The following is a 27,286-nucleotide window of genomic DNA, read 5'->3' on the forward strand; positions in this document are numbered from 1 at the left end:
AGTTGGGGGGGAGGTGTTTGAGTGAAGTCTCTATGTTGTATAATCAATAGGTATAAAAATAAATGGCTTGACCGTTATTCTCTCCCTGCTACCCCTCTCTAATAAAATCCCAGTAATGCATATTTCATTTACTTTTATACTTATTGATTACCTGTACTCCAGTTAGTAAATCACACGGCTATCGATCCCTCAATCGTACCTCTGTCGGACAGCACATAACCAGCCATTTGCGCTGCTGATAAAGAGCTCAGACATTGAACTCCCCACAGTAAATCTTCGCAAACTAACTTTTTAATTCCAAAATCGATGGCCGTTTAAACAGCACATTATTTCACAAAGCTGCGCGCGCGGGATTAAAAGTAATACCCCTGATGCATCTGGCCTTAATGTGCGGGGCTCCATTCTTCTGTGTCCTCCCTCATTATGCGGCTGACGCGCGGGACCCCCCGGCGGCCCCTGCGGAGAATCCCCGCTCCCTCCTGGCCCCACAGCAGGTCCGGCTCCGCAGCCCAGAAGCATTTTATTCAAATGGGACCTGAGTCCGAGTGCCAACGACTTACTCAGTCTGGGGAGGGGTTAGGTTTATGGTGTCCGGTTTATGGTCAGCTGGCACACTTAACATTGCTGTTATTTTTGACAGAATTGCAGTTTAATCAATTCGTGCTCCCTGGCTGCAAACATAGCTCCAGTTGAGTCAGCTGCACGTAACACGGCTGGCTGTATCTGTGGGAAGGTGATCCTGGGACTGCTCTACTTCCCCTGGGTACTGAAGATGCTCCCCATTCAGACACCTGCTTATAGACATGGCAGAATATACACTGTACGCGGGTGGTAACCACGGTGGCCAGCCTCCATGGATGACAAGGGGAAGGATGGGCGTGCCAGAGGGGGTGCCGCAAGCTAAATGTCCCCTCTTCAATCACCTGAATATAAAAGTCACAAGGCAGCGCTCAACTTGATAAAGTTGGTATCATTATCATTATAAGTTCTGGATATCAGTTAACAGCTAGTGCAGCAGGTATAGAGGCAATGCCCTGAAATCACCTTGCGTGATGTGGTTATGGCTTGTGTACTGTATATGTGTCCTGTGTGATGTTGTGTATTTTATGCAATTTAAATATACATTATGCTCCCCACTCAAGGACAAGAGGTGGATGACCTTTTTAGTCTCTAGCACAGCTGCTGTACAGGTTACACCGTGTACCTGTAAAACACCTTAAGAAAATAAATATTTTCATTTGTCAAAGGTGGACATTTACTATGGCACTTCTCAGAGGAGTCTGATGTGTTAAGTCACTGACGCAAGGCTTTCGTAAAATTAAGAGTAAGACAGCCCTTAACCCAGTGCTGTAGATGGGTTGCTTTGTGATTGCTTTCAAGAATGGACAACGATACACAAAACTATTTTTAACGTTAAACTCTAAACGTTACCAAGCGAGAGGCAGTAACAAAATCAACCAAACAAAAACGCAAAAGTGAAATCTCCCTAAAGACAGGGAGCTCTTTTACTCCTTTAGTTAATACACCTCCGCTGGGAGTGACCCTTACATTACCTTTGGGGCAAAAGATGAAAGTTCAAAGGACAGTTGAAATAAATACACTGGACTGTGGGTAGACCTGAGGTGCAGAGCTGTGCCTCAGAGCTGTGTTCCCCGGTCTCACTCCTGCTGAGCGCATATGAGAACCACCGCACACAACCTGACAGAGTAACCAAGATAAATGTGGACGACCATCTGAGACAAGACCGTTGCTTCATTAAGCAAAAGTCCATACAGCATAAACCGACAGGGCTCGTGAGAGTCACACAAAAGACAATGCTAACGCACACAGAGTCCCTCAGGTACTGAGAGAAACGGCGCTGACATGGGGTCACTTGTAATTCTGGCGCCCACACCCAAAAGCAGATATATCAATTAAAAATAATAAATCAAAAAAAGAGAGAAACGCACCAGTCACCAAATCGCCATCTATTTTCATTAGGGGTACAGGGCGCTCGGGCTGTGAGCGGGATTTCAAGATGAATAGAGGTATTCAAATGAATCAGAAAGGATTAGGGTCCACGGGGAGCTCAATCAATGGCGGCAAATCAATAATCAATAGGCCACTCACACCAATATACTAACTGCTGACACCCAGATCTCACAATTAAAATGAAAACTGGGAGAGGAGTGGCGTAAGACTATGATTTATCTCGCGGCACAAATGTCATTTAGAAATAAATAAGTCGATAGGAAAACTTGAGTGTGGCGGCCTCAGACGGGAGCCAGTTATGCATTTTAACATCTCAACTATCCCCCAGCATTAGACTCAAAGCCTGCAGAGCGTTCTCCTTATTCACATGGCGTCACACAGATAAATAACATGTAACCCCCGCGCCGCCTGCACCACTTAATAGCAAAGCTTTGATTGTTTCCATCACCCTCTGCAAAAGCAGCCTCTGGCAGTTTGTATTTATTTACGATCAATCTCCGCAAGCAAGGAGAATGCTATTGTTATTTTGCTTTTCTTTTTGAGTGAACAACAGTTTTTGAAGGGTAATTTGATTTTTAAAAATGTCAAAATCTCAAAACTTGCAAAAAATGTCCATATAAGAGCCAAAACATGCTGATTAATTCGTGTTGTACAATGATTGGTGCTAATTTGATCTCTTATTGATGCCAATTTAATCTTTTTAGATTCAGAATTACTGTGCCATGTCAACAAGTCTAAATGAGAATCAGGCTCTAAAACTGATTGCTGGGAATGGGCAGAATAACAATCTTTCCCAGTCATTGTCTTGTGTGTGTGTGAGTGTGTATGTGTGTGAGTGTGTGTGAATGGTATGCGTGTGCGTGTGTGTGTGAATGGTGTGTGTATGTTTGTACGTGTGTGCATGCGTATGTGTGAATGGTGTATGCATGTGTAAATGGTGTGTGTATGGGTGAATGGTGTGTGTATGCTTGTATGCATGTGCGTGCGTGTGTGTATGTGTGTGTGCGTATGTGTGAATGGTGTGTGTATAGTAGAATGGTGTGTGACTATGTGTGTGTATGTGTGCGTGTGCGTGTGCGTGTGCGTGTGTGTGTGTGTGTGTGTGTGTGTGTGTGTGTGTGTGTGTATGTGTGCACGTGTACAGGAGGGAGCCGTCAGTAGTAGTCACAGGCCTGAGGCGGAGGGACAGTGGCCCACATGCTGGTGTATGGATTTGTGCAGCTCTGGGAGATAAATTCAGCTCGTGCTTCCATGCTTCCGACGGGACACATCAGAAGCACCGGTCGTCAATCCCCCCCCCCACACCCCGCTTCATTTGGGAGTATGATTTATACTTTTTGATGTAAAGGGTCTTGAATTCCTCTATAAAGGAATTAAGAGGGCTCCCTTGAGCCCTGCATTTAAATGAGAGCATGGCAAGGATATGAGACTCTGTTAATAGATATAAATTAGCATTCACAATGCTTCAAATTCAAATGTGAAGGAACCTTTCAGGTGGAGAAGAAAGGACCATTTAAAAAAGACGTCTCTAAGAAGTTTGGTCTTTTCATTTCTGTTGTGTTTCTTTGCCCCTCATCAAGGAAAAGAAGAACGCTCTCTAAAATAACCCAAGAGAGCTTAAAATTAAATTAAGGATGTACCATAAATATGTTCTGTGGGCACATTGTAATGAGACACTGAGGTGCCGTTCTGCTCACAATATCCATGGGAAGATTGCACAATAGCTGACAGGGAGCTCAGAATGCCGACCTAAAGCCAGCTTTTCAATGGAAAAAATAAAACTCTCCACATTTCCAAAAAAATGAATAAACACCTCAGAAAGAAGAATGAAAACAACACAATTGGTCCTGGCAGTAAAAGCGAAGCAAATAATCCTTTTTTTTCCAATAACTATAACCTTCAAACGAGGTGTTATTTGGGTTTAATGAGCGTAGACTTCAGACGGTTTGATACGAGCTGGGGGACGTCCCGGAGACGGGGCATGTATCACAGAGACAGACACGCGCTTCGGTGCCCTCGTCCTTAGTGGACCTCAGCTGTGACATCATCCCCGCGCCGTGTTCAAAGGCCCTTCCCGAGACAGCCCACGAGAACGGCGGACCTGGCGGGACGACTTCGCCTCGCGCTCCCTCACTCCCCACAGGGTGGCGGAGCAGGGGAGTATTCCTGAGAGGGGAGGTCAGGGGGTGCTGTTGAGCCCCCGCTGGGGACCCAGGGGTCCTCCCTGCTCAGCGCCTCTTTGGCTGCTGACGGGACGCCTTCAAGAGCCACATATCAAACCAGGTGACGGTGACCTAGGCGCCATTGGCAATCGGTTGAGGTTTTTTGGTTGTGAGGTCAATATATGTCAATACATTGAGCTTCGAAAGTGACTCAAAAGCAATCAGTAAGAGGTTCAATTAGCTCAGGAAAGGGAATGGCTTATGACAGTTATGTTCATATGACTGTGCTGAGGCCCACACGTAGGCTAGGAGGAAGGCTGTGTGTAAACCTGTACAAAAAAATCCATACTAGATTCTGTCTTTTTAAAAAACAAAATGACAAACAAATTTCAAATGACTTTCATGTGGCTCATGCAATCATCATACTGGGGCCTAGGACGCATACAGTTATCACACATGTGGCTGTTACAATTATACTGGAACAGAGTAGAAACACATGAATTTACTGTGTTTACTTTACATTTTTTATAGTTAGGTTATATCAACTTAAAGTTAGATTCTGCTGAGCCATATATCATTAAGGTGTTAAGATGAATATGTTTAAATAAAATATTAAACTGGTCCTATCAGTTCTGACAAACACTTCTTCCTCATGCTTATTTTATTTTACATAAAACTCATCCAGTTACAAACAGACTGCCATTTATCAAGTGCGTGACACCCAGCCTTTCCTCCATTAGATATTATCAGGAGCTCATATGGTCTATTAAAACATCTGGATTCTAAGGCGTTCAGCGCTAAAAGGATCAAGGATACATCAAACAGAGGAGGGCCCAGGATTTGAACCTCAAGCCCTCTGGTTACAAGCTCCCTAACCACCACGCTGTAACCCCAATCTCAGATGGCAGATAGGAGGGACACATTGGCTGGACTGGCATTAGTGGTGTCATTTCAGTCTCTTTCTTTTTTTCTTAGGGAAATCAGGAAGGCTGCTGGCCAGATGCAGGACCTTAGCCCTCTGTGAAACACAGCTCCCCACATAAAGAATTTAAAATGCCCTTTGCAACACATGAGGTTCTGGATGGGCCACGTGGCAAAGGCAACAGAATCTGTGACACAGAGGAGCTGGGAGTGTTCCATGTAACTGTCAGCAGTGCAGCTCTGTGTGCATTACACATACGTGCACATTAATGTGCACGTATGTGTATTTAGGTGTGTGTGTTGTGTACATGTGTGTCTGCATGTATGGGGTGGGTGTGGTATGTGTGTGTGTGTGGGTTGTGCGCATACATAGATTGTGTATGGTGTATGAGTGTGTGTGTGTGTGCGTACATGTGTACCTCTACTCACAGAGGATCAGAGAGGTGGCTGAACAGTACTGGCCATGAGGACCCATACCTGTTTTTGCAGATGGAGGAGGAGCACCTTCTGTGGGAGCCATCACATACCATATCCATCGGGTAGAGTGGAGACAGCGGGTTAAACTACAAGACACAGGCAGGGGGTCAAAGGTCATCTGGGTCAATTCCTGTGAAAGCTGATCCATTTTGGCACCACCCACAAAGATTCTCTAGCTCATACATTTCTACTGTTGAGGTTACCACCAAGGCAGATTTGTACCTTTTATCATTTCTGAGACATGATTCCATGAGGCAGTCTTCAAAGGAAGCCTGGGCAAGAGGTAACTCATTCAACGAATAATATTTCCAAAAATAATTTACTATAAAAATTAGCTAAAATTAGGATTCAATTTCACACAGAATGACCCAGAAAAGGCCATCCTGAACTGACCAGCCAAATAGCAATTTCTCACCCCAGAAAGGTGGACAACTGTAAAATGTGTTTGGCCATCCACACTCTGTAGTGTTATGAATCCAAGTCAGTTATCCTAAAGACAGGACTTCCACCCCAAAGCCGGAGTGCGTGTCCTTCAGGGAGGCTGTGTACTGGTATCTTACCTGGTGCCAGTCTCGCTTCCCAATTGATGGCAGCCAAAAACTGTGAGACAATAAAGAAAACCCTTTTACATCCATCCCCAAATCATGCTACATGTAGAAGGTGATAAAATGGCCTCTCCATAGCTAACTCAACAGACTCCTTCAGACAGCTAACTCAACAGACTCCTTCAGAAACTCTTTAGAGAACCCAAATACTCTCCATGTTCACGGCCCCAGCAGTCAAATAATAACACAAGTGGAGCTCTTACTCTGTCTGATAGGGGTCCTGGGAGAAGTGCTTCATCCTCTCCACAGACATGGCTGCCACACCGCTGTCCTGGAACAGCAAGTTTCAACGGTGCATAGATGTAGTGACACTATTTAACCTCAACAGACTTTAAAGGCGTAGATGGGGTTAAAAATCTGCCAAGAGATGACAGATCTTTATTTCCATTTACAGGTGTGTTTAACTACACAATTGTAACACTGTATGTATGACAAAATCCAGAGATTCTTAAGCTCTATGGGTTAAATGCGCTGCAATTATCCACACATGGGTGGAGCATCTAACAGACTGCAATGGATTTTAGGATCAGCTGAATTAAGATACTGCTTAAATTCTTAAGATGAAACACAGAAACTTGAACGAATCAAACAACAGCAAGTACAGATTTAATTTTACAGCATGTATTATGGAAACAGCCCGACTGACACAGAGAGATTGGCTAAACTGTACTATGCATGTAATGGCACCTCGTTTGTGTGCTACTGTATAAGAGAACATGTGCTTCCATTCCAGAGCAGTATAAAATGTGGGTGCTGTCCGCGGGACACGGCCTAAACAGCGCATGCAGCCCGCATTAGAGGAAGTGCTGAGAAACACAGGTCTGGTAGCCCTCGGACACCCACTGTCCCGCCCTCACCTTGCCGGGGAGCCTCCTCCGGCCCTTCCTGATGCACCGGGCAGCCACTCCGGGCAGGCGGTTCAGACGGGCGTGGTACCCTGCAGAACGGACAGAACACTCAACGTCCATCACTGAGACACTGCATGCGGAGGACACAGCGGGAGCCTTCCCTCTCTCTCACAGTGCACCTAAAGCCACTGCATCCAAACCTGAGACTGATTTTTACTAAGAATCGCTCATGCTTTCAGTTTCAGCTTTGCTGGCAGGTAGAATGCTCTCGGGGCAATGTTGATTGAAAACATTTAGAGACCGGTTCCCTGGATGTTGATTAAGACTAGCTTTGCTTGCCTACATTACAGACCACTCAACATTACTGGCAATCAGGCAGCCAGTGAGACTTGAGGTTACTGTTCTTCTGAATTCGGCTCTTTACATAGATGGACTACAGTAGGCTGATTATTAATCAGAAAGCCGCAGCACACACGAGGCCAGGAGATGGAGGAGTTTTGTCAGTGGAGGACACTGGGGCCAAAGCTCACCCCTCTGAGAGGGCCGGGCTGGCTGCAGGAATGTGGGTGAGGACAGCTTGTCCAGGCCCGAGTCCAGCGCGTCCAGCTCGGGCTGAGTGTCTGTATCCCAGCCCGACAGCAGATTCGGGACCCCCATCCCCGGGCCACACTCCCCCTCGAAGAACCAGTCGCTCTGCTCGTCATCACCTGAAATCAATCACAGCCACAAAGTAAAGTGCAGTCCCAGCCTCCCCGCTCCTCCCACCCTCCAGCCAATCACAGCAGAAGAGAGGTCCAATTCCACGAAAGGACAAAGCACTAGGGGATCTTATTGAAGGGCCCAATGATGCACTTCCCTGAAAAAACATGGGAGTTACAAGTCTGCTGTTGGCTGTAAAGAGATTTACAATTTCTAATGGAAATGGGGTCCGACAGTAGAAACAGAACAGGAGCTGACTTTATAAAGAAAAGTCACTCCATCTCTCCTAGTTTAGTTTCTTCTGAAACACACACACACATGCACACACACAGAAACACAGGAGACAGTTAAAGCATACTGAAGGGTATGAGGACATACATGAAGACAGACACACACGCACAGTATGACAGCATGGGACAATGGCTATCCCAATGCCTTCTGAAAAAGACATACTGGGAAGCCCATATCCAATATCCTCTTTAAGACCCCACACCGTCAAATTTCAGAGCCCAGACAGGGAAAACTTAAGGTACCCCACCGCCCCCCCAGCTTGTAGCTGCAACCCCCCCCCCCCTTCCCCCAAAACCCCCCGTTCCCCGCAGACATCCTCTCCACAGACCTGTCAGTCACCCGTGTGAGCAGGCCATGCCTCTCACAGTCAAGGTGTAGTGACAACTGTTAAATCAGAGCTCGCCTCGCGCCGCCGCGGCTAATGAGATTAGCCGAGGCTCCAGCGCTCATTAACACAACCTGACAACCTCTCATTAGAGCCACCCGCATCCCGCCGCACCCTCCCATTGTACCTCCACCTCCGTCCCCGCGCCATCAGAGGCCTGCTCCCGCCCGCCAGCCTTGTACCCGCGAACACACACACACAGCCCCCCTCGCCCCCATTACTGTCATTCTCAACTGTGATGACTGGTGTAGTGGCTTATTATTTACAAAGTGTTACCTCGTTAGCAGTCTTCATTGAGAACACATTAAAAAAAAACAGAGGGATCAGACTGTTTAACACAATAATTGAATTGTGTTCATTTGCATTTTTTGCATTTAAAATGGTTTCACGGACCAGCTAATTGAATTCTGTTTTCAAATTAGGGAGCGTATTACATGTTATCCATTATGTGTTTTTTTTTTGAAAGCAGCTTGTTATTTTTTTATTTTCCTATCGCCTTTTCGTTGTGTCCTTACATACATAAAATATCTAATTTGAACAAAAAACATTAAAATCATACATCCAAACACATTTTTGATATTCAAATTCAATCTACTAAAAATGGATGCTTCATGTATATTGTGTTTGATATAGGATTATTCATAAATAAGGGTCTACTGCTATGCGATCCACAATCACAAATTTCCTATTAACTATGAACAGTGTAACAAAAGAATCTAAATCAATTTAATGTAGCAATAATTCCATCTTTTGTTGCAAGTTGTATAATATGAGATATAAATACCCATTATACAGACAGCCATTCAGGTGAAAGTTACCTTGTCTCCCCTCATCATTAGTGAAAAGTCCGGGATCACTGCTACATACACTGCTGGTTTCACTGAAAGAAGAAAATAATGAAAAAAAGTCAGTTAAAATCAGAGCTGCCTTTTTTTTTTTCGAATAATCAATCAAGGCAAAACTCAGTTTCTAGCATCTCTGAAAGTCTTTCCCTTTAAGCAAACGTTAAAGAAAGTTCTTCATTTCAAATAATTTTAATCAATATTCATTGTGATCAAATCATTTAAAACAGCACAGCCCTATCAATGAATGCATGGACCTTTATTTGATTCAGTTTAATTAAACACTAGAGTGTCATGGACATGACTTTGCTAATTACTTTTTTAATCATCCAAAACATAAATGTTAGAGGGGAATATCTAGTGACATGATCTGCAACAGAAATTACAAAGATGGCTGAGGTAGCAGTGAGAACAGAATGAGTGTTATCCGCGTAAATGAAAATGTAAACTACCTCAGCAAAGAACCAACATCTCTGTCTTATTATGACTGCACATTTGTGAATAAAAGTAAGACAAAAGTTTCCATCATAGTAGGGAGAGCTGTGAAGAAAATATGTGTGCACTAAAAATTAAAATGACATTAAAATGTCTTGATACACGTGAAGCTCAGCTATGTAGGGTTTAGCAGCAGACTCATGTAAGGCTAGCACAGCACAGCAGGGCAGCTGTCCACAAGCCCCAGTGGTAATCACACACGCGTGGGTGGGACCAGGATCGAAGCTTCTGAGTGACATTCCTTGGTCTAATTGAATCTCCGCCGCTGTCAGGTCCAATCTAATCCGTGTCCCGTTTTCGGGAGAGACAACAGGAGCGCGACAGATTTCCTTCCTGTCCGTCCTTATGCTGGAGCAAGAGCCCGCGGACGTGCCCCCATCCCGGGCTCCGCCGCATGACAACTGGACAGCATCTGTTCCAGAGGATGTTCCAGGCCTACAACCCCCAGCACTCTCCCCCCAGCCCTCCTCTCTGTGCCTGGGGGGCCTCGCTATGACCCCAAACTGCAACCAAGTCACACAGGAGCAGAGATTCAATACCGTCCCAGACCTGCGGGGAGGTGTCACATACAACAAGAGCAAAGTGTGCGGAGTCTAAAAAAAAATATATGAAGAACAAGCTTCCTCCTACAACATTTCTGTACCCAGGCTTCATTCCTAAGGTATGTGAACCGTTTTCAGTGGCGATCAACGCACCACCCGCACCTTTGATGGGCACCATTTAAGGGAGCGGATTTGTGTGAGGATCCTCTACCTGCTGAGCGCACGATAAAAGCTAACGAGAGCGACTGACTTTCCCCATGGTGCTTCCCCTACAGCGCTCAGATAGTTTCCCACGACATTGAAAAAATATGACTATGAAAAACAGTACCTCACAGTTACAAGAGTGTACACCAACTATTTTGGCAAAAAGAGCCTCAACCTCTTTTGTTTCCCCCCCACAAAGAGAAACAAAGAGGGCTTCTGGGACAAAATAGACTGAAGTGTTTCAGCTCCTGGAGGACTTTTCAGAAAGTTAACTTCAGTCACAAGCCAAGCAGCAGAGAGGATGGCTTTTCTACACCAGGAGGGATGGGTATCAGAGAATTTACTTCATGCCTCGGCTTGGAGGAATTTGAGGGAAAAGTCTGCTGTCCTTACTTGACTTGCTCTGTAAAACTTCATTTAGAAAGGGAATTCAGAATCTGTAATAAGCAATCGTTACAATGCAAATAATTACAGACCCCAATCACATTTTTCATTGGTTCCTCCATTTTTATTGACTCCACAGCACATGACACATTAGAGTATATTTTATATTATATCATGCCCTATCCTATTCTTAACTCACAATCACCTGTACCCATGTCATGTCAACTTAGTCAAGTCAAAGGCAAATTACCATTAAAGTAAAACATAATTTTCGCACTGGGAAGACTTTAATGTCACTAGCTAATATTACTGTAGCAAACTGTATGCATGATCACTCAATTGTTAATTGTTTGCATTTATATATAAAACTGTCATAAAAGTGTAGTTGTTTGGATTATTTGTCAAGATAGTTATCCTGGTAATAATTTGGCATTTCAGCTGTAGTGCATTTATAAATAGAAAAGATAGCTATAGCCAAACGCTAGGTGGGTTGGACTCTACTCACTAATATCAAATGTCTATACTTTAGTTTTCAGTATTCAATGTCTTTTGGCAATTAAAACTTGATGTGACACAACCCACTGTATTATTGCCACCATTAATGTACCAAGCTCCCAATGTTACGAAGTCACAGAATGTGTGGCACAGTACAACGGTATTTAAAATGGCCCAATTTTTGTACATTCCTCACCAACAAAGAACTGCTACTTTTCTTAGGGGTTCCACTTGATACTTCATTTGTTTGACTGCTGACTGTATTGCCATAATAGCTTAAAGCCAAGCCTCTCAGATTTATTTAAAAATGCAGTAATGTTGTATCAGACAAGCCTAACAAAGACTAAACCATTCAAACAAAACTGACAGGTATGTGAACAGGCCCCGCACCGAAATCACAATGTGTCTGTTTTCAGGGGAGGAGACCGAGCTGCTCTTGGTGGCACTGCTACCGGTGGTGCCCGGCATCTGACCTTTCGTGACAGAGATTAAAAAGAAAAAAAGCTCGAGTGCATTGGCGGGGTCAGATGTGCGCTAACGCGGCGCTTCACCATATTGCCCAGGCACACTGGTGACGTGTGGATCAGACTGCCGGCCCGCGCTGCCCCCTCCCCGCCAGATGGCTCCACGCTGTCGCCCCCCACGCCCCCGAAAAGCAGATGTGAGCGGGGGGCTACAACAGGCAAGGCAAGTCTCCTGGGAATCAGCTGGGAGACCGTCCCCCTCACCCCCAAAATCTGCCCCCCAGACACTCCTCAGCTGTCTGCCCACTGCTGGAGACAGCACCAGACGCCTCTACAGCAGCCTGTTCCTGCTGGGCAGAAGGAGATCAGCCACGCACCACCCAGTCTCCACGCTTCCTCCGACCAACGCTAATTGCCCTTGTGAAAATGTTGCTCGCGGCTCAGCCAGCAGCTCTCCTGGCCACACTGGCTTATTTGTTTTTGAAAAGTATCTTCAGCTTCAGATTTTAGGTCTTCTAGAGACATCCAAATTAGCTGCTGTTCGTACTGTGATTGTTCGTACAATTGTACTGTTAAGACGGAACCAGTACACTGATTCTACTCACAAAACAGTTTTCCACAGATGTTTCTTCTTTGAAAAATGTGTGTGGTTCTCTTAGGGAGTATTTGTGCAATGTTTGAAAACGAATAATAGGTATAAACAATTAATTAGACACACAGCTGAATTATTAATCCATTTTAAAGGTGCAATGTGAAGTTGTTGACAGCGGCGCGGTGCCAACGTGAACCCGATTCCATTAAGCCCTGCCTAATGATAGCGCTGAATAATTGAAACAGGCATTTTTCTTGTGTCTTTACCAGCTAAACTTTTTCTCTCTTTGGCTGCATGAATCCTCTGAAACTCACAGAAAAGTTGGCAAACACTTTAGCTGAACTAGCATGCATTAACCAAAACAGCAACACCATGAAATAAAAAATACAAGCTTAACATGTGGGTCAATCATTTTTAAAAAAAACACACCTCAAATATAAACACTTGCAGGCAATATAAGCATTGCAGGTGCATTTACTTGTTTTGGATAAATACTTAAAATGCATCTTGACTTCTATCTGTTGCACAACCAAATATCAAGGTAACTCAAAAATTAATGCTGCAATTAATTACTAAGTATAAATATTTCAATGCTTTCTCTGCAAGAAGTGCTATAACACAACCATGCCATACCAGACACAACAAACAGCAGACATTAACCCCTGAAGTGTGACATTCTAGACACCCATGGGTGAATTCAGTCCAGATGAAGTCTGATCCAGGTTGAGCAACACTGCGCACCAGTTTAAAGGAAGCCTCCATGCAACTGTCCTATGCATCCAAATCAGCAGGCTCATGTGCACTTGCGGCGGCCCAATGCAGGCCCGAGAGGTGAAGCGAATGCTGGATCCAGATGAGGAGCGATCAGTGGGATATAATCCCAGGCCCCTGGGAGCCCATGCTCGGCTTGCAGAGATTAAGTCGCAGGATTATTGGGCGATTTACCAAACCTCTGCTCATTCGGGCGAGGGAATAAAGAGGGCTTGACGAAACGGTTGGGGGGGTACGAGGTGCTGGTGATAATGGAGGTGCGGATTTCTTCAAACACACCGCCCCGGCCTAAATCCAGGCCCTTCTTCTATGGGCGCCTGATTAAAAGGCTATCCCAACCCTCCCCAAGCTCCATTAATTGGATTAGTCTCAGAGCTTTACTAAATGAACTTCAGCACTCCGATTTTCCCCAAACTCCTTGCATAGTTTCCAAATTACAAAGTACAAAGGGTGGGGGAGGGGGGGGGGGGACAAAATGGGGGGAGCAGAAGATAAAAATGGGGTTCGGATGGAGAGAGGTGCATGAGCGGTTCGTGCCAGGGCAGTGGGGTCTGTCGCCGCCCCTGCCCCACGCGGAGCACGGAGGAGAGAGGACCTGCTCGTTCTGTGCCTCCACCACAGGTTAGCCCTCGCTCCTAGCCAGACTGAGCGCCAGGTGGCCACCTTGCCATCAGGCCAAACGCAGGCCTAATCAAGGATGCCGAGCCCAGCTGGAGCTGCCAACATCTGCTTCCAGTGCACTTGGGTTGGCATGAGGGGAGGCCTGTTCGCGGATGGGGCCTTGACCTTGAGGCTAGAGACATTTAAAAGGTTATCCGCATAATAGGCAGGGGTTAATGGAACGAACGGGGGCCATTTACATTTCAATGATTAAAAGCCATTTAAGAAGAAACTGCCACTGATCTATTTCAAAGGGGAAACGCCAAACTGATCACAGCGTTCCTGAAGTCCAAACACAACTACATTACCACTGTCAAGCACAGCCCCCCCCCCCCCCCCCCCCCACCGAGCTCTCTATTTCTTTTTAGCTCCACAAGGACTTAACCCAATGATTTCACAGGCTCCGGCCGCACGGGCCGAGCAGCATTTAAAACGCGGTGTTTTGTAAGTGAAAAATGATTGACAGCGCACCACACCGTTTCCATTTATTTCTTCTCTGGAGCTCTTTTCTGTCAGAACGGGTATTGATTTTTCCATAAAATAAGAAAACAAGTGCTGTTGAGGGGCCAGAGAGGTCAGCACAAATTAAACCAGAAAGATGTACAGCCCTCTGTCTCCCCACCGTTGGTTACCGTTGACTCTTTTTCCCCCCTCCTTTCTGTTCCTTAAATGGGCAGAGAGATAATGGGATCATCAAGGAGAACATGTCACAGCACCAGAAGGTATGGGGAGGCGGGGGGAGGAATAGAATTCCATAATACTTTCAAGAGGGAACTCCAGCACACTGGAAAGCACACTTGGAAAGTTTGTTTGGCGTGCTGTGCCAGTGTTTTTCCAAGACAGAAGAGCTTGATCTTGGCTTTCTTTATCTTAGCTTTTTGACTTCCTCTCAGACATGTATACCGTGCCACAAATGAGGCAGCACACACTCACACTGGAGGTGGCAGTGGCTCTGAACAAAAGCACCAAAGGATGAATGGCAAACTAGATAGCCAGAAATGAGAACTACAAGGTGTCAAAAATACAGATCTTCCAAAGGCTATCAGAAAAAAGGAATGTGATACATCAAGGTCTTAAGTGCAAGAGTTCTCACAACTAGTGCAGTTCTACAGGCAAAGAAACTATACTGAAATATAATGGACGATTGTCAAGAGCTCACTTATATCCTGATATGACAGCAAACACCATTCACAATGTTCATCATACTCAAATATCTGAGTTATTTTGACTGTAACAAAGCTGAGTTTATAGCATTCACTTCCATCAATACTGCTACCTGGGGTTATAAAGAAATCAGTATAGATTCCTGTTTTAAAAAAAGGAACTGCCGTAGCCATGGTGGTATACTTGTGCCAGTAATTCTTGAGAAGTTACATATTGTACAATATTACATTATACACAGCCAGAGCTGTAAAACCCATCTGTATGAACAGAATAGGCAGATCTGCTGGGTGCAAGGACAAGCGGTCTTCCCCACTGTGGCAGCCACCAGCCGCTGAGCAGAAAGCCTTAATTACCTAGGATGTATGAAATTGAACTTCACTTCAGACCAATCAATATGGTTCGAAAACATATTATTTATAACAATACTCCTGAAAGATGAAATAATGATGCCGACCAATGCCTTAAGGCCATGGGTTCGTACGTGTCCCAGTGCAAGAGAAGATGAATACGAAGAGATAAAATCATTAATTTTTAATGTCAGTCCGATACTAGGAGGTATTCAGATGACTGTGTTATTCATCGCGTATTAAATGGGGCCATACTGCATATTGACAATAAGATTTAGGTGGCCTGTGTAGATAATTTCATGCCTTCTTGTTTAATTGCCTCTGTCTGTGCGTGGTTACGCCCCTGGCTTTTATGTCATGGGCCGAACTGACTAGCTAACTTAAACACACAGAGGACTTTCTAAGTAGTTAACGGAGCATCAGAAACGAATTAGCATGTAAGAGAATGTTAGAGATATTGATGATTCGTGTCAAGTAATGATGCATAGCAGGTTACAACCTGTGACTCAGCCAGAGATAGTGCATTGCTTAAGCACAACAGAGGGAGGGGTTGGCTTGGTCCAGCTGAGCACAAATGCATTTGTAATGTAATCTCATATTTCCCTTACCCTCTTTAGCTGAATTACATCGCTTTGACCATTTCAGGAGGTCCAGAGTGGCAGGAGCCACTTGCATTCAGTGTTTATTGACTGTTTAAACAAAATGCCCATCATAATAATACAGCTTCTTAAACTGTACAATATATGCCATATATTTCATATATTTTCTCCATATACATATTTTACAGTTACTGCTCTGCATATCTTGTTTGATATTGTACACTAGGGTTCGTGGCTGTGTTTTTATGTATTTACTTAAACTATAACTGGAATTTATCAAGAATATTAACAAACAAGTAAAACCAGAGTGGGGTGATCAAAACTTTTCCCGCTTTTTAAATACTGCTTTCTTGCAGGCCCCATCTGGTGATTGACTGAAGGACTGTATAGGGAAGCAGATTAAAAAGGCAACGTTACCATTCAGACATGTTTTCATCAGACGCCTCTCTCTGCTCCTTGGCCTCGAACACAATCTTGTCCTTCCAGCACTCCTCGGACACGAGCCCCACGCCACCGGTACCGCCCACCTCCCGCCCCGCCCCCGCCCAGGCCCCGCCCCCTTTTTTCAGCTTGGACAGCCGCTGCTTCTTGGCCGACTTGTGGTTGCTGCCCCGGTCGCCGTCCAGCTCCGACACCTTAAGCTTCTGCTGCAGGCTGACCGTCACGTCGGAGGTCATGCGCTTGACCTTGCGGCGCCTCCGCAGGGGCCGTCCGGGCGTGTTCTCCGTGAAGGAGTCCGACTCGGGCCACGAGTGCTGCTTGGTCTTGAGGGAGGCCCCGCCCCCGCCGCCAGTGAAGGAGGGCCGGCGCTTGGCCACCACCATGTCGTCCGAGTCGCTGTAGTTGGCGGCGGCGGCAGCGTTCTCGCGGCAGTCCTTGGCCGCCTCGTCCAGGCTGGACTCGGACGCCTCGCTCAGGCAGCGGCCGTGCTCCAGCGGGTGCAGGGAGGAGTCGCAGCGGCGCTTGCGGCCCCGCCGGCGGCGGACCTGCCGGCGCTGCTGCAGCGGGCTCAGCACCATCTCCTCCCACAGCTCCTCCAACTTGGTCTGCTCTGATGTCTGCTCCAGTGCCGATGCCAGGTCGTGCACCAGCTCGTCCATGGCACTGCCGCCCACCTGCAGGGGGAGCCAGAGAGCAGCGTCACACACAGACAGGTCAGAGGGGTGTGGTGATGTGTGAGCATAATGCGTGGTCAAGTTGACTACAATGGTCACCACTGGTTCAGCCCAATCCTCTGACCGACACCAAACCTATATGCTATCTTTGTATGATGATGTACTAAACATCCAGTCAAGTTAACATACTCTTCATTGGTTGTCACTGGTGTATTGTGAGCCCAGAATATGAAAGGTGCATTGCATGTTGATGGTCACATAACATGGTTAATATGATTCCTTTATGATATTATAAATATTGTGATATTATAAAGTTCAAGTCCCTAAAAAGGCAAGCTATGACCTCAGGAATAAGGGACACACATAAACAAAAAACTGCTCTTAATCTGAATGCCTTATAATTATTGATTGATAACAGTACATTGGAGGGAAAAAATACTTAAAAGTGAATGTTCTTTGTTGGTAACCACATGACATCTGATGTGTCTAGAGTGAACAAGGTCATCTGACTATGTCTAAGGACCACTGGTTAAACACAATACCCTATAGCCATTGTTATCAGAGCAGGCCCTGTTAAAACACAATTAATTACGAAATCATTTTGTAAATGTTACGCAAATCATTATTGTTAGTCTACTCCGTCTCGTCTTACAAACAAATCAACACTCCATTACCGTGTCATTTGCACAATGACAGAAATTCAGTGTGATTTAAATGATGGTAAATACATCAGCCACGTTAATTGTTGCACCAACATTTAGATTGTTATAAGATAAATCTGCCGTCGCTCACTTATTTATCTAAGATTAAATAGATGGATAACATTAAAACTGCCGCTATTACCACGGAAAAGTGCCTTGATTACAGCAGGTTCACGACCGCTACTCGGCTAGCTAGCTACTATGATTTGAACAAAGATTTGGTTGTGTTCAGTGACGTCTTAGTGCATCGCTGTCATGTGTCTTTGTGCCAACAGCAAGAAGGCACGACAAAACGAAGGGACACAACAAACAGAGGTGGCGTCAAGAAACATGATCTCATTGACAGTCTATATGGTTCATCTGCTATTTATTGCGTTCACCCAAAGCTAGCTGATATATTTTTAAGGGGAAAACCGTTTGTTAAGCGGGGACATTAAGCCAGAGTTCAGGGACAGCTTTGAAAACCCACGAAATTAATTTGATCACTTCTGCCACGCTAGTAAGGCAGCATTATCGGGCACATTATGCTATACTGTATTGAGATGCTTCAGCGAGGTATATTGATTACAAGATTTTAAGTCACTTTTAATGCTTTTCTCCCTTTTCCCTGACCTCAAGTGACATGATGCATTCGAGCTCGCTGGCTAGTAGACAGCCTCACGAAACGCAAGGACGCACTCCCTACAGCCACTGACAATCTGCATTTCAGAAGTAGTAATGTTTTAAATTACTCTCCCTGTCTCGCAAATTTGCCATAAGTCGTTTGAACACCGTTGCTGCCTAGCTATGCAGCTAGCTACGTTAGCTACTGTTATTTCAAAACTCACCAGCCGCAGTTCCTGCTTGTTTTGTTTTCGCAGCTGAAGACCTGCTACGCACTTCCGCCCCGCAGCAGACACAATTTTCCGTATTTCCGCCCCTCTTCTGGTGGAAACGGGCAGCTTCGTTATCATTTGGGGATGTACATTTGCAAGACCGAAAGTGTTTACTACGTTTTTGCTGCCCCCGTTGATTGTTTTCTTGTTTGTTTTGCTGTACAGAGTGGGCATGAACATTAACATTTTCTGCAACTGGATAATACTCTTCCTATATAACAGCTCATTATTCCACCCATTCAAAAAGATGGGAAAAAGGTCTGTATAAATTAAACAGAAAATTCGTATCATTATCAGATTCATAACAATAATTTGCTGGAATTAAAGAAAAAGAAAAAAGAAAAGGCTAGCAGCATGAACCAAACCTGCTTTTATTTATGAAATCTGTCATAGACTCATTCACATCTTATGGATTCTTCTGTAATTTAAAACACATGAACTTCATGGGTTCTGTATGGTCTCAGTGATCTCACTGCTCAACACAGTGATTACTTAGGTATATGTAATCAGGAACCTGTGTATGTACTTCATACATAAACAAACAAATCACATAAATGTTCACGTGTAACTGTACACACAAATAACAGAGGTTGCCACAAAGCTGGTGCATGGCAGAATTGAGAAAAAAGTCATTTATAACTTCTTTCATCTCAAAGATGAAGCCAGGCCAAATAAAAAAAAGGCCCACTGAAATGAGCACAAAAGCCATTTAATCTCTCTCATCTTCCTCTTAATAACTGCAAATTTCCCCCTCGGCCCCTGGGAGAGGGGCTCTCTGTGCCACCGCCACCTTATCTGTCCCCTCCATATTTTTACGCGCTGCTCAGCTCCCTCAGTACCCTGCCCCCGGCCTCCTCTTGCCGGGGCCTCTGGGAGAAAAAGGCTCCCGGGCCCTCATTGTTCAAGGCCTGTGAGGAAGTCCGGGGAGAGAACTGAAAGCTGCTGAAGTAAAAAAAAAAAAAAGAACGCAGCCACTGCTTCATTAAGTGGCAGTCTTTCAGAAGCAAACATATCAGAAACAGGCCCTTTTCAGGGGCAATAATTAGCAATTTGGAAACCTTTTCCCCTCAGGATATACAGTTTCAATTTAGCCAGCAGGACGGCTTTAGATTCCAAAGCACTTAATATTCATTGTTTCTCCCATCTCCCCAAGTTCTCGAGTAGCATTGTCCAGCCTTTCTCTGACGATAAAGTGTTTTATCTGTCATGTAATTCTTCCTTTCAATGAGCCCTCTGCAAGAGAAGTTAATTTTTATAAATAATTTTCAAAGGGATTTGTTAAGAATGCGCAGGGCATGACAGAACTACTTGAAGAGCACTTTGCTAAGTCGGAAGCCTCGTATCAGATGTGTCACGTGGGCTAGCACACACTGCTTTGGACATAAGTTTCCTGAACAGGAGAGAGGACACTTTTTAAACCTGGGAAGCAGATTATGAATGGGAAAACCCCTAGTGAAAGGAATGCATTTATGACATCTGATATCTACCATATTTTTATTTTTTGTCTAGGTCTGATGGCGATGTCCAAAGCTCAATATACTTAATATTAATAGAGGTGATTTTGCTTTATGGACATGTTGCACATAACCAGGGAGGACTGTGTTCTAAGCCACCCGCAATACTGAACCCTGATAGTAACAGTGCACACAGTAGATGAGGATAATTAAAGCAGAGGATGCTAATATAAGTAGCTACATGCCAGTGCCAAAGCCATGTCACATTAATAGCACATAAAACCAAATGAAGGATTGAGATGAGGGCTTTAACTTCACGAGCCCCTGTAGGTCCACCCTGCCCAAGCTTGGCATTTCAGGACAGTGCCAGGCAATTAGCCAGCAGCCCTAATTACGAGGGGAAGATTAATTAGAAAATCTCCAGGAATTAGAGAAGTGGTGCCCGCATTTTTGAAATGGCGATGGAGGTTATTTTCCCCTCCGACATGTGGGCCTTCTAATTAAGAAGTGTAAATAATCTCTTCAGAAAGGAACAAAGCTTCACCAGTGGATTAATCCCCCCTTAATGATGAGTGCTGAGGCCTGCTCTCAAAAACGCTTCACCTCCAGCTACTTGCATTAACAGGATGCCACCCTGTCCGTGCATTGTCCAGTTTAGGGCTCTCTCAAATCCATCAGGGACTGTGGCCACATGTTGGACATGACTTACACTTTGCTCACTAAACTGGGCCCTCTGAATGTATTTATATACGGTCCCTGCTGGTGTCTGCAGTTTCTACTGTTTGTTTCATCTGCTAGTCTTGAGTGCTGATTACGTACATCTGTTTGTTACTGTAGCAACCTGTTGGATGACCCTGCACATTGAGATCAGAAACTGCAAATGGAGCTGATAAGTGTGGAGCCCCCTGCAGCCTGGCGGTGTCCTCATTCAGAGTTGGGGGTTGTGTACAGACTTGAGTCTGGTTGTCACAGCTCAGTTTTTTATTAGTTTGTGCTGAGATGTACTGAGGGACAAACAAATGGCAAACTCTGACAACTCAGGGGATATAATGGTCATCAGTGCAGCAATACTTCAGTGAGGGTAGAAGGCTATCCCTGTCTGCAGAGTTTACTTAGTTTTCACTCCGAGAATGGAGGACAATAAAGTCCACCTACTGGCATTGAACCGCACCAAGTTCAAGCCGTAGTCACACAATTCGAACACACAAATGTCCAAATGCATTTACACTGTACATTTGCATGGAACCATTTCAGTGTATTCACATACAGTGCAAGGCGCTACGACACAGCTGTGTGATATCTACGCACATACGCAAGTAGTGACCTTCAACAGGTCTTCTTGTTTTTCTTCTTCTCAAAAAGTGTAATATGACAAAGTGCTGTTTAACTTGACAAATAATCAATAATGTCAAAACTGCTGCAAATGTTTATAGCCACCACATAAAATCTCTAAAAAGAAAAGGGCAGTCAATGCAATTCTTGAAACTGATGCCATCTTGTTAAAAAATTCTTGTTTTTCAATTGTGCCCTAGTATATAAGCAACCTTGTAAATCTCTTGCATGCATTGAAACTGAAATGTCCTTCAGCTGGGTGTGTACAATATGTTTTGGATTTAAAGTACTTACACAAAAGACCAGACGGTGCTTCTGTGCTATGGATAAGTAGCTTGGACATATTTGTCATCTTTCAGTAGGATAGATAGGTTAGGGGGTGATGCTCAATGTTCATTTTCAAGTAAATTCAGTTGAACAGCTGAGTCTGACTGAACATGCATTGTACTTGTTGTTAATGGTAACACACAAGAAGTTGAAATACAGCAAGACCTTTCATTAATCTTTTTTTTTTCATTTGTGATGATTGGGGCCCATTTGTTTCAGGATGATATACTGATATCTCCCTAGATCTCATTACATTACATCATATTTATTTTACAGAAACTCTTATCCAGAGCGACTTCCAGCACAATAGAACATAGGTGTACCCATTTATGTTGAATAAGCAACAGTGTCAGACCAGGCTAACAACACTGCGAGACCAGTGAGTGTGAGCATAACACTATTCATAACACTGTTCAAGCCCTCACCAAGTTAACTTGTGCAACCTGACTAGACAAGGGAAGCCAAGTACACACACTACCATACATCAGTCATTAAAGATTACAGAATCCAAAACACATTGCAATAATACACATTTCATTACCTTTCCACTTATTATCATGGTGAAAAGTGCCACTCCTGCTTTCAAAATGAGCGTAGAGTCTTCCTAGCCACAAGCTGGTGGTAATTACCCACAAATTAAATTAAGAATATAAAATATAAAAATAACAGGGAAAATAAGAATATGATTTGGGATGCAATTTCATCTAAGATATTGATTTAAATCCAAATTGTCCAGATTCATCTGCTTTCCTGAACTCACGCTCCAGGACAAATCCTTTGCCTGCATGATTTCAATTTCTGAGGAAATATTTATTTTACGAAGTTCTTGATCAAAAAGTGTATTATTATCCTAACCACATGTCGCTGGGTCTTATCTGAGAAGTGAAAAAAACACTTATCTGGGGCAACCAAGGCATCATTGTTTCAAAAGGCAACACGGTCTGTTCATTTGCAATCCATCCTTCTTGCCTTACAAAGAAAATAATTGATTTTTGCTCGGTGCTAATGAGAAAGAAATGTCATTAAGCGTTGTGCTCTCAAAACTAAAATTCCCGAGATTTCCATCAAAACAGGAGAAAATTACGGCTCTCTTTAAAACAAAAAGAGGGACGTTGGCGTTACAGGGGAAGGGAAGGCGAGAATAATGAATGGAGTCCGAGTGAGCTATCTTTCCCGGGCAGAGTGTCACAGGGGATGCAAACTCGCAGACGCCAGAAATGAGCTACCTATCTGTGGGAGAAAGTGACTGCTCCATCCTATTTGATTTGGCTCTCCTATCATCTCTTAAGAAGATGTCAGCCTTGCTCCGTCTATTGCTCCCAGCCTTTATCAACCCTCAGACGCGGTCACGCAAAAAAAAAAAAGAGAGAGAGAGAGAGAGGGCCGCATTTCAATGCCTTTCAAGGCGCAGGGGCTAAAGAATAAGTGTTCTGTGATAAAGGGAAGGTTGTTAAATAGATCTGTCTATTTGTATGGTAATAATGATCGCTTAAAGACCCGGCTTCTTGAGTCGCGTAACAGGGAAACAAATCTGTAATCGGGTGTTGCCTTAACACGCCTCCTTGAGTGACCTTGCACAACTTTTACACTGTAATAAATGTGGAAAATGTGTCACCATTTCCCTCATTTTTCACTTTTGCTCTTGCCAGTGTGTACAGAACACCAGAGTCATCCTTTTACAGTCAACACATAACTTGGCCGCTTGCGTTTTTGCAGCAGAAACACCTGCGTTAAAGCTCTATTACATGGGTATGTCCTCTGCACTGGGGGCCAATATTAAATGATGTCAAACACTGAGACATCATAATTCCCCTAACAAAATATGAGTGCCACAATAAAAGGGCCAAAGCCCCAGCACGTGTAGTTCAAAGTGTCAAAACACACCCCCTTTTGAATTGGAGTATTGAATTCCAAGGAGGAAGACCTACCACTAGTATTACTTAGCCTTGGAACAGTCCTCACATGGTACTGTACTGAAGAGTAGTCCCATACTGCTTTAAGGGTACTCTACGTCTGGAGTATAGTCCCATACTGCTTTGAGGGTACTGTGCCTCTGGGGTATAGCCCCATACTGCTTTAAGGGTACTCTACTTCTGAAGTATAGTACCATACTGCTTTAAGGGTACTGTGCCTCTGGGGTATAGTCCCATACTGCTTTGAGGGTACTGTGCCTCTGAAGTATAGTCTCATGATGCTTTGAGGGTACTGTGTCTGTGGAATATAGTCCCATACTGCTTTAAGGGTACTGTGTCTCTGGTACAGTCCCATGATACTTTACATTATCATCAGCATTTAGCAGATGCTCTTCTCCAGAGCAACGTACAAAGGTTACAATTTTTAAATGTTATCCATTACATTACATTACTGGCATTTAGCAGACACTCTTATCCAGAGCAACTTACATTGTATCCATTTAAACAGCTGGGTATTTACTGAGGCCAGTTCTGGGTTAAGTACCTTGCCTAAGGGTACAGTAGCAGTGCCCCAGTGGGGATTGAACAAGCAACCTTTTGGTTATGAGTCCTTACCACTATGCTACACTGCCATCTGGCTTTAAGGGTACTGGAGTATAGTACCATACTGCTTTAAAGGCACATCAATGTCACAGAAAGAGGAAATATCAGTAATCAAACATCCGTTTGGATTTTCCCATCTTTTCAGGTGAAAATACTGATGTGTGTTTCTGATGTGTTATCTTTGCAGGAAATCAGCTGAGGAAGCTAAATGATCCCCCTCTCACAAACCAAGAAATTTGCCCTTAGCTCCCAGTTGGAACAAAATGAGTGCAAGCATGGTATGACCTCATTTGATTTATTAGACAGTGAGTGATTACAACTAAATAATTAACATCTTGGTCAACAACACAGAATTTCCACCAGTCCCTAAGAGGACGAAGGCTTCATCGGCAAACATAGCTACAGCCGTAGCAGGAAAACAGATGAACAACGCAAGATAAAAAGAAACACACTCGCGCGAACCGCATCCATTCTCTCATTAGGATTCAAACGGGTTGTTTACCGGCTCCCAGACGACAGAAGCTAATAACGACACAATTATTTGCAAACAAGCTGGCCCACAAACCGCAGCATTGTTTTCACTGCCTCTGAAATCATAATAAGTGTGTTTGTCGAGGGCCGGCACCTGGAGACTCCCTGAGCGTTGTTCCAAAGGCTCCGCTAAGCAGTGTCAGCTTGCGTAAAGGCGGCAGGTTAACATGTTCATTCGGCAGAGGGGTGGGCACAGGGGCACTCGGGCCATTTGATACGCTCTCTCCTCCCCTGATGCGCGGGTTTTAGTCACACTGTCTTCATGGTGTGCTCCAGGCATGACACTGATGAGGCCTTTGCAAGCAGGTAAAGCACGTCAGACATCGGACAAAAATTGGGCTGGGATGCACTCCCCCAAAGGACAGCAACCTTAGCTAAATTAAAGTGTAGAAAAGGGCCACATGTGTATGTTTCTGTCTTTGTCGTTGTCTTTGTTTGCGCACCACCCCCACCTCTCACAGGCACTTGTTTACGACTCAGTTGAAACCTGGCCAAACCGGTCCTGCTGCTCCCCTTATCAGCAGGACCCCCACAGGGAACTTGAGGCACAGACACACCCCCAAGGACGGCCCCCAGGTCACCATTTGCCCTCGGACCTGCCCGTATCCTTTGGCCACCAATCAGGGCCTCAATAGGGCCGGGGATACGGGACAAGATAAAGGTGGCAGTGACCTCCCCCACCTCAGTACCGGAACAATATTTGGGAGGTGAAGAACTGGGGAGACCAAGCCTTTGGGGACCAAACAGTGTGCTGTTGTTGTGTGCGTCTGTGCCTAAGTAAGTAGTATGCCTAACTTCAACTGGTTGTAATATAATTGCCTGTAGAGAGGGAGGGGTGTGCATGTTAATTAAGATAGTGTGTCCTTAATGTATAAATGTTTTCATAGCCATTCCTGCAGTTTAAGTCTGTATGCCTCAATGCCTATATGTATATTTTATATTCAATGGACCCAACAGTACTGATCATTCCCCCTGCTTACTCTTTGCAGGGAACCACACACACCCATACACCACAAACCCTTGTACCCATCCATTCAAAATCCCCAATAAACACCTGAACCCGGAACCTGACTCCTGTGTCCTGACCGACACCCCACTGTGATAGCAAACAAGCCTGAACCTAGTACGGGTGAAACTGCCCCCTCAGTTTCATAAAGTCTCCCCGAAATATTATGAGAGATTTTGCTCATTACATACATGGCAGCATGGCAAACTGTTCCACTGAGTTGCCATGAGAGAGAGAAACTGTACACAGAGCACTGACATTCATGTAGAGGTCCTTCTTTCCACGTACTGCATACTTTAAATGACTCTAGACTTTCATTTAGCACCCTCTTCATCTCTCTTGACTTTCTTCCCATGAGCCACTAACAGTACATAATATCAACCTCAGCCATAACCTGGATGTGTTCCAGTCTAAAAGGCTTTTATTTTCCTGTCAATCACAAATTACTTGACTTACAATGTAGGCCCTTCAGAGTAAAAAGGGGTAACAAACAGTCAGAGCATTGTAATTTACTGTCTTGACTGATGAATATGACTGATAATTCTGGCACTGGGAGGGCTGAACAGCCATGGGTTTTTGCCCTGTTCTCAATGAAGATGGCATTGACGAGTCTTTTCCCACAGTGCACCCGGCCATCTTAAGTCTCCACATAATTTGTGAGGCCAAGCCCCCCACAAAAGAGAACAATTCAAAAACACGGTGAAGGGTACGTCCATTTGTTCTGGCATATCAATATGCAATCAATATTAGCATATCAATATGCCAAGGTGCTGTTATTCTCAGCGTGCCCTTGCTTCTCTATTCGCACCATGAGTCTGGGGGCCCCCATTTCACCTTCCAATCCTTCTGGGGGAGCGGGATCCCCCCTCTCCAGGGGTGAAGGACGAGGGAGGGGAGCATGGCTCTTCATCAGAGGCTCCCGGGCTTTTCGGAACAGGACCCAGCCCAGCTCCCCACGCCTTCCGCAACGCCACGGCCACTCTCCATTCATCTGGTGGGATAACAATAAAAATCTGTCAAAGGCCAGAGGAGGGTGCTTTTCCCTTCTCTCCCCCTCCTCGGCTTAGCCTGGCAGATTGAGAGCCCCCCGTAATGCACAAGTCTGTTTTTATTATTCTTGCTGGGGGAACGCTATTTCATCAAGTGCATGATTCCACAGAGGGGAGCAGATAGCCCCAGCCCAGCTATATTTCTTCCAATCAAACATTCCAAGGGGAAAAAATGAGTGGGAGCCATCAAATCCCGGAGTAATGCTGCCAGATTTTATGTAAAAAGAAGGACTGATGGACAAATACAGGAAGGCAAGACAAGTTTAATGACGTGTGTTCAGGAGCTGAGATTGGAAAACTGACAGAGAAAAGCAGCCTCTTTGCCGGAATATAAATTGTTCTGCACTATAAAAAGGCTTTTATCTGGAGTGAATATGGGACGTAATACACAGGTCAGGGTTAAGTCATTTTCTCCGGCAAGTTAAGGGAATGATGAAGGCAAGTCGGCGCGGAGAAGGAGCA

General features: G+C 44.7%; 1 protein-coding gene across 2 annotated transcripts in view; it reads right to left on the minus strand.

Moving 5' to 3' along the window:
- The window catches only part of LOC118787407 (G patch domain-containing protein 2-like), a 30,605-nt gene extending 11,998 nt beyond the window's left edge, over positions 1–18,607 (minus strand). For both annotated transcript variants that reach the window (XR_005005371.1, XM_036542959.1), the window contains exons 1-8: positions 18,562–18,607; positions 16,336–17,033; positions 9,178–9,239; positions 7,515–7,691; positions 6,994–7,073; positions 6,340–6,407; positions 6,092–6,131; positions 5,532–5,617 (exon numbers count right to left, since the gene is read on the minus strand). Coding sequence is in view for 1 of the 2 variants with exons in the window: in XM_036542959.1 (XP_036398852.1) it covers positions 5,532–5,617; positions 6,092–6,131; positions 6,340–6,407; positions 6,994–7,073; positions 7,515–7,691; positions 9,178–9,239; positions 16,336–17,018 (1,196 nt within the window). In the remaining variant the exon portion in view is untranslated. The remainder of the gene's footprint in view (positions 1–5,531; positions 5,618–6,091; positions 6,132–6,339; positions 6,408–6,993; positions 7,074–7,514; positions 7,692–9,177; positions 9,240–16,335; positions 17,034–18,561) is intronic.
- Positions 18,608–27,286: the final 8,679 nt, after the last annotated feature.

The sequence above is a fragment of the Megalops cyprinoides genome, chromosome 12, assembly GCF_013368585.1.
Source record: "Megalops cyprinoides isolate fMegCyp1 chromosome 12, fMegCyp1.pri, whole genome shotgun sequence".
Classification (NCBI taxonomy): Eukaryota; Metazoa; Chordata; class Actinopteri; order Elopiformes; family Megalopidae; genus Megalops; species Megalops cyprinoides.